Source organism: Lactuca saligna, chromosome 1, assembly GCF_052625555.1.
Source record: "Lactuca saligna cultivar CGN05327 chromosome 1, ASM5262555v1, whole genome shotgun sequence".
Classification (NCBI taxonomy): Eukaryota; Viridiplantae; Streptophyta; class Magnoliopsida; order Asterales; family Asteraceae; genus Lactuca; species Lactuca saligna.
Window position 1 is genome coordinate 4,578,118 of NC_136417.1, and position 11,847 is coordinate 4,589,964.

At 32.7% G+C, this 11,847-nt stretch overlaps 1 protein-coding gene across 2 annotated transcripts; it reads left to right on the forward strand.

The window, feature by feature from the left end:
- The first annotated feature begins 3,442 nt into the window (after nucleotides 1-3,442).
- Nucleotides 3,443-7,900, forward strand: LOC145034097 (3beta-hydroxysteroid-dehydrogenase/decarboxylase-like). 2 transcript variants are annotated; one of them, XM_078982512.1, is made up of 14 exons: nucleotides 3,443-3,681; nucleotides 3,855-3,959; nucleotides 4,592-4,937; nucleotides 5,030-5,119; nucleotides 5,196-5,329; nucleotides 5,424-5,594; nucleotides 5,757-5,882; nucleotides 5,995-6,074; nucleotides 6,133-6,334; nucleotides 6,436-6,541; nucleotides 6,621-6,795; nucleotides 6,874-7,030; nucleotides 7,183-7,249; nucleotides 7,384-7,900. In XM_078982512.1, the coding sequence occupies exons 3-14, from the start codon at nucleotides 4,703-4,705 to the stop codon at nucleotides 7,536-7,538; spliced, it is 1,698 nt and encodes a 565-aa protein (XP_078838638.1). In that variant the 5' UTR covers nucleotides 3,443-3,681; nucleotides 3,855-3,959; nucleotides 4,592-4,702; the 3' UTR covers nucleotides 7,539-7,900. The 2 variants fall into 2 exon arrangements, with proteins under 2 accessions (XP_078838638.1, XP_078838693.1); XM_078982567.1 differs by having other exon boundaries at nucleotides 3,443-3,657.
- The last annotated feature ends 3,947 nt before the right edge of the window (nucleotides 7,901-11,847 follow it).

An 11,847-nucleotide genomic window follows, 5' to 3' on the forward strand; every position in this document is an offset into this window, starting at 1 on the left:
TAAAAAGTAAGCTCGAAAGATAAGCCTTTATTAAGGTTAGCCAAACACCCTTAATACAACCTTACTACCCATTATATGATTTTGAAACAAAGACAAAGAGTTTGAAACAAAGACAAAAGGAAATATGATTTACCCTAATAATTTGACAAAATGGAAATTAGTAAATAAGTTTTCTAGCCATGTTGCTAGTGCTAGGGCTTAGGGGTATTGTGTATGACATAGACTTTTCGTGTACTGCAATAATCAAGTAAGGGATAGGGATAGGAAAAACCCCGAACCCAATGGGGAAACCCAAAACACGATTATTTCGGGTCGAGTAACGGGTCATTGTCAGGTTTTGTATCGGATTCGGTGCAGGGAGTGGTTCATCCTCGCCCTGTCCCGATTATATATATATATATATATATATATATATATATATATATATATATATATATATATATATATATATATATATATAATATGTTCGAAACCTTGTAATGTTGATTGCATGCGTTTAAAGATAAAATACTTATTGTGGACCATCTTTTTAGTTATTAAAAATTTGGTGTGAATGATCATTTTTTTTTTTTATGTTTTGACGCATTACACTAAACTTAAATTAAATAATTTTTAATATAACGCCCAATTTATTTTATTAAAGTGATCCATCATATTTTTACTTTAAAATATATGCTAGAACATGTATTTTTTTATAAGATATCGGAATACTCTAAAATGGAATAAAGATTTAATTATAAATTGTTGTAAACCCGATAAGATACCCAAAACCCAACGGAAAAACCCAAAACCCAATGGGGCGCCCCGATAAGATATCCCAAAAATATCGGGGCGGATTTGGAAAACCATGCCCCGCCCCGTACCCCGTCTCGTTGTCATTCCTAGTAAGGGAGAGACAGTGCTAGGCTTTTGAACTTTTCAGATTTTTTGTTTTAAGCTACAAAGTAAAAATGAGAGACAAAGGAAAAAAGGAGGAAGCCACAACCGAAGACAGAGAGTAAAAATGAGAGACAAAGAAAATGGTGGATATGTACAGCAGACCATTCTACCCGCGACAAGAAAATAACAATCGGTTGCGGGAGATGGTAGAGCATGACGACTGTGACCAAAGAGCAAAAATTATGTAATTTTTCTTAGGGTATTATGGCTTTTTTAAGTTTTTAACTTTTACTTTATCTTCCATGTCATTTTTTATTTCTTTACTTCTTTATTTCCTCTTATTTTCTGTTTCCTAATTTTTTTTCTAACTGTTTCCATTTTATATTTTTTACAATTATATATGCATTATTGATTTGGTTTGGTTAAAGAATTTGTTGCGAGGCTCATGTATTACATAAATTAATTTAAAAAAATAAATAAATATAATTATCAAAATATTTGATAACATTGAATTTATAAGAAAATGAGAGAATAATGAATTGTTATAATGGTGATGTTTTTTATCTTTTAAATTTAAACAAATAATTTAAATAAAGAAAAAAACTAATAAACTTTATTTTAAAATTTTAAAATTAAAAGATAAGTTTATTAATAAAATTAATATCAATTTATTATTATATTTATTATAATTATTATATTAAAATATTATGTGAAATTCAATAAAATTAAAAAAAATCATAAAATGACGTGCGAAAATAAAATTAATTCAAAATAACCATAAAATAACATTTAAAAAATTGAATGAGAGTGCGATAAGTAAAAAAACAATATTTATTTATTAGAGAGGATTTATCATGTCTTTCTAAAAGAATCACACGTGTACTGTCTAAATAAAATTTCAAAGTAACTTATGTATGTACCAAATAATATAATTTTGACAAAATTGTACGAATGGTCCCTGTGTTATGTCCAAAAATACTATTTTGGGCCAAACAGGTTTGGATTAGCACAAATAATCCAAAGGTTTTCATTTTCCTACGTTTTTGGTCCAAAACAGTTTAAAATTTCTAAAAATGATGAATTTGCCCTTTTCCATTTGTTTTTTCTTTCCTTTTTGTTATTTAATTATTTTCTAACTAAAAAATATTAAAAATAAAAGAAAATCTCTCTCTCTCTCTCTCTCTCTCTCTCTCTCTTTCTCTCTCTCTCCTTCCCTCCCCCTCTCTCTCTCTCCCGTTCATCACCCTATACCACCCACACAAACACCACCGTCCAACACCACCTTCAATCACCCAAGACCTCCCTCATTCCTCAATTATCACCATTCCTAATAGTTGCAAATGTAAAAAAAAAGAGATAAAATAAGGAGCTGCAATCGATTCAGAAAGGAGAAAAAAGAAAACTGTAATCGAGTTTAGAAGAAAGAGAAGGAGGGTGCGACTTTGGGTGACTGTGTTTGTCGATTGGATTTTGAGAAGTGAAGGGGAGTTCCGATTTCTAGTGTGAAACCCTTGTTGTCGATCTAACCTTGTTGGTGTTTCAAGGTTCGGTTTTTTCGATCTAACCCTTGTTGGAGCTTCCTGTTAAAGCAAGCCCTAGCACCAACCAAAATCGAACTTGAATAGAAGGATTAAGGCTTGAATCTAATAAGATACCTTGTATTGTTGAGGAATTGACTTTGCTTAAGCATGAATTAAAGGAAATTAGGGGTAAACGAGGCTTGATATGTCCGATTAGGAGTTAAATTGGGTTGCAAACTGATCTTGGAAGAAGCTAAGTTGAAAACTGATCTTGCCCCTACAGCAGATTCATAACCATCATTGGTATCAGAGGTGGCACCTACAGAACCTGTTCCATAATCAAACTTTGAGATCTGGGTTAAATACACACACTAAAAAGGAACTCCGGATCACATTCAAAGAAGATGAAAATGGTGTGTTCTGAACAGAAAAGAAAAATGGTTACTGAGATCGATGGAGGAATAAGGAAGAACGAATGGAAGCAGCTTGAGGGTCGAAAAGAGATTAATACAAAAGGGAAAATGGTGGATGTCGTCGGTTCTTTTTCTCCGCTGAACAGTGTCGATGGTCCTGTTTGCGATCGATCGAAGGCTTGCTTCAGTTGGCCATGGCGGCAGTTTGGTGGTTATTTAGTCGGTCTGCCATTAAAATGGAAGGAAGACGAGAGGTTAGGTTGAAGAAGGCAACAAATTCGATGGTTGCTGGGTTTTTCTGGTGATTGGAGAGAGAGAGAGAGAGAGAGAGAGAGAGAGAGAGAAAGAGAGTTTCTTTTATTTTTTATATTTTTAGTTAGAAAATAATTAAATAACAAAAAGAAAAGAAAAAACAAATGGAAAAGGGCAAATTTGTCATTTTAAAAAAAATTAAAATGTTTTGGACCAAAAACGCAGCAAAATGAAAACTTTTGAACTATTTGCGCTAGTCCAAACCTGTTTGGTCTAAAGTAGCATTTTTGGACGTAGCACACCATTCTTGCAATTTTGTCTATAATTTTAAGAAATATGTAACATTTGATTGTGTTTTGCTACTTATTTCGAATGCGAATTACATCGGGATTTTATAAGAAATGGCAAAAAGAAAACCCTATTTCGGATGTGCTGAAATTTTAATAGTTTGTCGTTGAATCATATCATGTGCATGCCCAGTCGTAATATTCTTTGGAGGTTATATTCCATCGTTCGCCGGATCAGAACGGCGACTATTTTGTCACCGTAGTGCAACCACCGGTGTCCCATTCCGGTTAATCTCCGATTTGCAGGTACCACCTGCACGAAGAGTTGTGGTATACGTTCGAATTTAACTTTGAATTTTTCTTTACTAGTATATATCATGGCTCTATTTGAAAAAAAAAACCGAAATTTTGTTCTAGAATTCAAATTCCTATAAGAAAAAGTCGTCTTCTTAACGACAATAAGCCATTATCTGATGTGGTTATCAATTTTTTGTGGCAATTAGGTGGAGTCGATCCCGGCGTTGATGTAAAATTTTGTGAAGAAAAAGTTAATTTGTTTCTCAACTCCTGAATGGAAGCATAATCAAGCAACTCTACCTAGTAACTAGGTATAATTCATCCAGTTGCAAAATCGTTGCTACATTTTCATTTTATCTGTTAAGCAGTTTCTTTTCCTTTAACATTGATGAATTTCAACTTCTCTGAAAAACATTGCACATTAAATGTTCAGTTAGCGTCTTAGTGAAATTCCTGTTTGTAGATTTTGTATCTGAAATGTACCAGGTTGGCAAACACGAAGATAATATCTTTTGATCCCCCAATCCAAAAATATAAATCCGTTCTTCTATTTTAAAAGTGTTGGAGTTAATCTTGAATATTTTTTACACAAAACACACACAAACATTTTGATTAACTCCATAGAAAATTACATAATACAAAGACACACACATATATATATATATATATAGGCAAACTTCCAACCACTGCACCATTTCATACATCTTACTGTTGTACCCAAACTACCCCTAATAACCATATTAAACTAACTATACATAACTAATCATAACCTCCATCAACCAAATTTTCTTGTTCTAATAATCTTTATATGGTTAAATGAGATTATCATTTTTTCCTACACAAGAAGCAATTAGTGATTAGTTTTTTAAAAGATGAATGCAGGCTTTTTTTTTTTTTTTTTTTTTCTGTGGATTGAAAGTTGTAAATATGTTCTTTTGAAAAGGATGGAGCTCTAGGTTACATTTTGGAGTGTTGTAGCTCCAAAGCGTTGGTTGTGTCAGAGGGTGTGAAGTTGTCTGTTTATAGGATCACAGGGGCATTTTGGTAATACAAAATGGCTGATGCACAAGAGATGTGGTGCCTTGTGACTGGAGGAAGAGGGTTTGCAGCAAGGCATTTAGTGGATATGCTGATCCGTTATGATATATATGCAGTTAGAATTGCAGATATTGGGCCTGATATCAAGCTTGAAAGCCATGAAGAGAGAGGAATTCTTGGGCAAGCTTTATCCTCAGGTCGTGCTCAATATGTATCCATGGATCTTCGCAACAAATCTCAAGTATATAAAGGTAACCTTGTTGCTACATCCAAATACTAAATTTACAGATGTAAATCTATTGTGGCTTCTTAGATTTCACATTCACTTTTGTTTGTTGTGAAGCTTGTCAAGGGGTTGAAGTTGTTTTTCATATGGCTGCTCCAGATTCATCAATCAATAACCACCAGCTGCATTATTCAGTCAATGTTCATGGTAAAAACACTTTTAATATTTATATATAAACATTTTACTTTTTAATAATGACTTGTTGTTGTTTGATGATCTACAGGCACAAAGAACATAATTGATGCTTGTAGTGTGTTAAATGTGAAAAGGCTTATCTATACTAGTTCTCCTAGTGTCGTGTTTGATGGGATACATGGAATACTTGATGGGGTTGAAGCAATGCCATATCCTGCCAAGGTATTCTTTCCATCAAGACACCATATATATGTCAGAAGAAAAATCATTTTCTTTTTTTCTTATATTAACAAAGAGGTGCATTATAATGTTTCAGCATAATGATTCATATTCTTCAACTAAGGCTGAAGGAGAGGCATTAGTTATCAAGGCAAATGGCATGAATGGACTTTTGACATGCTGTATTCGTCCTAGCAGTATTTTTGGTCCTGGTGATAAGTTGCTTGTTCCATCTTTAGTTGCTGCAGCAAGAGCAGGAAAATCAAAGGTAACAGATTACATTTTTTTTTTCTTAATTTGTTTCTTTGATAATTTATATTAGATTGACTTTATGCATGATATGTTACAGTTTTCTTGTTATCTACAAATGACATGATCTTACATGAATACATATAAACATAGACTTAATTTATGAATTATGAACTAGCAGTTTATGATTGGGGATGGAAAGAACATGTATGATTTCACTTATGTTGAAAATGTGGCACATGCACATGTATGTGCTGAAAGAGCTCTTGCATCAGGAGGCACTGTATCAAAGAGAGCTGCAGGCGAGGTAATACTTAATTTACTTGTATAATCATGATAAAAAAAAAACACATGTAGTGTTTGTAGATTTGAAGTATCTCATACGTTAAAAGCTATCTATTTTCATGTTGATTTTCCAGGCTTATTTTATAACTAACATGGAGCCGATCAAGTTTTGGGAGTTCATGGGACTTATTCTTTCAGGGCTTGGCTATGAAAGGTATTATTTGGAGTAGATTGTTATGTTGTCTTTATTTCTGATATAATGTAGTTTACAGGCCACAAATCAAGATTCCTGCTTTTGTGATTATGCCAATTGCTCATTTAGTAGAGCGTATATATCTGAGGTTAACACCCTATCATGGGATGAAGCCACCACAGTTGACACCTTCAAGAATCAGACTCCTCACTTGCAACACAACTTTTAGTTCTTTAAAAGCAAATGATCGACTTGGCTACAGACCTATTGTACCACTTCAGGTTCTCACTCATTTCCCATTCACATCTTTTATTCCTAACTACCTAAAACTACGTAGTTTTGAGTAAAAAAAACAATAACTCGTTCTCTTGATTTGTTGCAGGAGGGTGTGAAAAGAACTGTTGACTCGTATGCTTATCTCAGAGCTGAACTTTGGCATAGTAAGGAAAGACCTTCTAAAGCAGCTGTATGTCTTGGAAATGGAATTGGTATGGGATTTTGATTAATAATCTAATTAGTTTTTTTCATAGTTGAATTTCATTTTATTTTGTTGTTTATGGGTTGCAGTTGCAGACATACTTCTATGGAGGGATGCAAAAGTGACAATTGGTGCAATGGTGGTTTTGTTTGGATTCTATGTCAATTTTGTAGTACCTGGACAAACCATGATTACTTCCATCTCCAAAGTCTTCATCATAGCAACCATTTTTTTGTTTATCCATGGGAGGTTGCCAAATAGCTTGTAAGTATCCTCTAATCTAATTAAAATAGTATGCTATAAATACAAAAACTTGTAACCCAATGTTTCCTTCTGTTTCAGCATGGGATATTCAATTGACAAAATTCCAAAATCAAAGTTTCAGTTCACAGATAAATCATACCACCAAACTGTTTTATCAGTGGCTTCTTCATGGAATCATGCAACTAATAGTCTAAGATCTATTTCCAGTGCGAGTGACTCAAGGATATTCTACAAGGTACTTATTTCCATTGTATAAACTCTATTCAACTTGTTGTTTCAATTTTTGGCATATAATCTTTAATCTACATTTATTATTTTGTTTATGTACTTCTTTGTGTTTTATCCTTTCATATTTCTAAAAACTTGTTTTGCTTTCATGATAAATAGACGGTTATATCACTCTTCGTGCTTGGCTTGATTGGATCATTGTCACTTCAAAGTTTCTTTTCCAAAGGTTCGTTCTTCATCTTTGCTAGGATTATTTTTTATGACAACAAGGGCGTTTACGTCTTTTGTACTAAAAAGATATCAGTCCCAAACAAGTTAAATCTCAATTCACTACAAACAAGTTGTTTTCATTTTTTGCAGTGATTCCCTTTGCCTTTGTTGCTTTCTACCTTTATGAGCAAAAGGAAAACGAAATCGATGAATTTCTTGAAAAAGGTGTCCCGATCAAACGCTTGTCAAATTCCTTCTTTCCAAGATTTTTTAATCCTTCCAAGCTCATTAACAAACGTGAGTAGTTGAACTGTTGACTCTTACAAAGTTTGATCACATCTCATTCGGGCATCAGTATATCTAAAATTGCACGTCTTATAATACAAAAAAAAAAAAAAAGTATCATAAGACGACAAAAGCGCCCCATACTTTCTATTTTTATGGTTATATTTATGTTAAGCATGTTGAATGGCTCTATTGTATTTGTTGTATGGAAGTCGTGCTTCATTAGGATTGACAGATGTTTGAGTTGGCTCATACTGTTGAGTATGATATGAGATGTAAATCAGATACATAGCAGTATAAAAAAGCCTAGTTCCTTCAAGAAGGCCAATTTGTATTGGAATTAAAACTCACATTGTAGTTAAGAATCGAACTTTTGAGACCATTTCTGTGAATATACCACCTTGAAACCATGTCATATACGTTTCCAATGATGATTTTGGATTAAGCACGTAACATTTTAATGATTTATTTGTTCATTAAAGATGCATTTAGAAATTTAAGCGTAATTTTATGTCAAAAAAGTGTGATTCAATCATCCATTTTGAGATGTGAACCTTCATTTAACTTGGTAACTATGATTACACGAGCATATTATAGGGCCTACATAACTGGACCACAATGGTCGATACTCGATAGTGCACAAATTGGATTCCTAATCATCGTGGGTTAAAGTAGGCCACAGTCCATTAGGTTCCATTATGATGGTGGGTAAACTAAATACTAAATAGTGGGCACCCTTTTGTTGTTACCCAAATGCGAGGACTACGTTTTTTTAGAATATTTTACAAAACAGAAATTCCTATAAATGGAGAAAACATTATGTATGATAATAACATTTTAGATGTTATTGAAAAAACCTTGACTTTTTTATAATCTTACATTAAAGCGCCCTAACATTATATGAATTAAATTGGTGATAAGATAGATGATGTTAAATTAATTGGCATTGTTTTATATGCTTGAGTACTTTTGCATTAAAAATATTATTTTATACAAGTTAGTTTCTTATAAAAAAAAAAAAAACCATTAAATATGGAAGAAAAACAGAAGGGTATATGCTAGGAATGGATAATTTTATATTTGTTTGGAGGTACTTGTAATTTTGTCAAAGTCAACTAGGTAGGTATAGCCTTTAGAGTTTCATAGCATTTGTTATACTATACCATGCTTTATTTTCCTTTATTTTGTAAGTATTATTTTACTATTTGCAGACTCGATGAGCTGCCGGTTGCGTATGCAGAGTAAAGCTGAACAAGAGTCCATAAAATAATAAAATAAACATAAAATATAAAATTGATTTTTCAAATAAAAATATGGAAATGAGACTCTCTCCCAAATCCCAAGTTAGGGATGTCAACGGGACCAAACGGGAGCGGGAGTAGCTGCCCCGCTCCCGCCTCCGAAATCAATTGTTGCCCCCGCTTCCGGTCCCGCCCCCGGCTCCCCCGTTTACATAGCCCCCGGTCCCGCTCCCGGTTACCTCCATCACCCCCAGTCCCGTCCCCGTTCCCCCGGTTCCCCCCGCTTAAAATTCGTTTTTTTGCTAAACGACTATTTTGTGTTAGGCTAAAAAGCTTGTTTTTAATAACTTTAAAAGTTTAAAACATAATCTTTTAGAAACTAAACAATTAAAAATTCAACATTACGAATTCAATATTACAAAACGATAATTCCATCAATCTTAAAAATATAAAATATGACAAATCCAATATTACAAATATAAAATACTTACATATCCAAAAATATATGATCAATTCACTACCTCTTCAATATCTATTAATTGAAAACGGGAAACTGAAACCTAACCTACACTTAAAATTAGAAAATCTATTTTGTATATGTATTTTATATTAAATTTATATTTTTTACATAAATGTACAACCGGGGCCCCGCGGAAGTACGGGACGGGAATACCAACTCCCGCTCCCGGTCCCGAAAATAAGCGGGGTTTAATTTTGCCCCCACTCCCACTCCCGCTCCCGGTTTTTTTAAAAATTTAGTTCCATACGGGATCGGGATCCCACAGGAGTGGGGTTCCACGGGGTTTTTTCCACACACGTCTTTGGAGTTTGGATGTGTGTTTTGTCCTTCACTTTTTGTTTTTGGACAAATAATGCTGGTTAACTTAAAGATGATTTTAAAATTTGGATTTTTTTGTACAACCGACCAAAAATAATTCATATTATAGGGTCCCTTTTTGTAGTTATCTGAATTATTTTAAAACATTACAACTTTTCTTTTAGGACATGTTCAACCCAAAACTACAATTTATTTTTTCTATCACTTTTCATGTAGAGTTGCTCCAGCAAAACAACAAATATACATCAAAGTTGGTGTTGATGAAGAATATATCACAACATATATAGTGTTATGTATTAACATTAAATAATATTAAAATTTCACTAGTATAAATTAATTGTTTGTCTCCTATATTCAGTTTTAGTTTATTAGTTGTAAAATATTTTTTTTATAAAACGATGAAAAATTCATTAAGAAAATAATGAACTGCTAGATGAAGAAACACGTTACAAAACAGAAAAATCAGTTATTTGTAAAATATGCGTATTATATATATATATATATATATATATATATATATATATATATATATATATATATATATATATATATATATATATATATATATATATATATATATATGAAAAATGAATAAACCCTTAAGGGTATATAAGCTTAGGTACCCAAACTCATATATACACATTGTACTTGTCCAATGTTCTTCTAATTCAACTTCTAACTTGATTTAAATCTAAGATTTTTATAAATTTTACATTTATCTTCCTCGTATATAGTTTTCATTTTCAACTATAATATATATAGTCTAGTATGTGTTCGGCATAAAGATGTGTTATAAGAGAAATGTGATAGTGAAATTTTAAAAATCTTGAAAGTAAATCAAGTTAAATGTTGAAGTTTAAGAAAATTATAATGAATATATCAAACAAAACGATATATTATGATGGGTTTGGGTACCTAAGTTTATATATATATATATATATATATATATATATATATATATATATATATATATATATATAAGAGTAGGATCAAATGAGAACACCTAAAAAGTTGAGAACGCGAGAACAGATCTAGACCATCTAATTTTTAAGATGTGTGGCTAAAATTAATTATTATTTTTCTAATTATTAATACATTTAAAATATTAATTTCAAATTAAAGAAAATTATAAAGGGTATTCAAGTAAATAAACATTACCCTAATTTTGTAAACTCCTATAATTACTCCTTGACTCTCTATTCCGTTGACCTAATTTCATACAACTTACATTCGACATCTTCATCACACAGCCGAATCACACAACCGATCCCAGCTACTTCCGTTTTCCTTTTGCCTTGCTCGATAGATGAACCATCCACATCGAAGATGATGCTTCCTGATTTTACCCCAGATGTCGATTTTTTGTTGTTTGCTCTTTCCCCCCATTTGTGCGCTGCTGATGACGACGATTAAGTCACAAGGGTCGCCGGATAATCGACGCCCTTCCTTCCCCTCTTCCCTCTGTCTCTTCAACCTCTTCGAAGCAATGAAACATAATCAGGTGAGTGGATTATCGACTACAATCCTTTCATTCTGAGTGAGAGTTTCACAAATTGATTTTGTTTTCATGTCATTATTTGGGATTTTTTTTCTTTTGTGATCTATTATGGAAATTTGTATCAATTCAATGGGAATATCTTAATTTCGCTCAGCACATATTCGATGAAATGCCCCAAAGGTATCGATCCCATGTTCAATATCTGAAAGTAACAGTAACAGTAAAAATGTCGATCTTGATTCCACTTCAGGGACAATGGATTGGCAGAAAGATTTGGTTAAAGCTATTCATGAGTTGCTTTCATTTTACGAATTAAGGTTCAGTCATGTTATAAAATTGGAAGATAATCTATTCAAAAGCAAGAAAACAGCTCAGATTTTTTTGCTTCAACAAATCGAAAAGAAAGGCTCCATATGATCCAAGATATTATAGCAGCCGACATAACTGCTAAAAAGCAATAGGAGGGGCAATTCTGGTAATCCTAGGTTTTCTCTTTCTTTTTCTAATTTCATGTTCCAATTTTTTGAATGTTCTTGTTTACGTAATCATCATCATCATATATGAATTCAATATCATGAAACCTAAGCTTTGATTCATCTGAATCTGCAAACCGTTCCTATGCTGACACGGATCAACTGATCCCACAAACTCAGATCAATAAATTACCAAAGATTTTATGTGCAGCCTGGCTTAGCCTAGAAGAGTTTCATGGACATAATGGTTTGGCGTTCAATGGTGGGGCTAGCAACGAC

Bases quoted from the DNA above. Each gene is read 5' to 3' on its own strand.
- LOC145034097 (XM_078982512.1), top strand. From the start codon at position 4,703: ATGGCTGATGCACAAGAGATGTGGTGCCTTGTGACTGGAGGAAGAGGG. The intron at 5,120-5,195 runs GTAAAAACACTT...GATGATCTACAG, and splicing joins TTATTCAGTCAATGTTCATG to GCACAAAGAACATAATTGAT. The intron at 7,031-7,182 runs GTACTTATTTCC...CATGATAAATAG, and splicing joins ACTCAAGGATATTCTACAAG to ACGGTTATATCACTCTTCGT.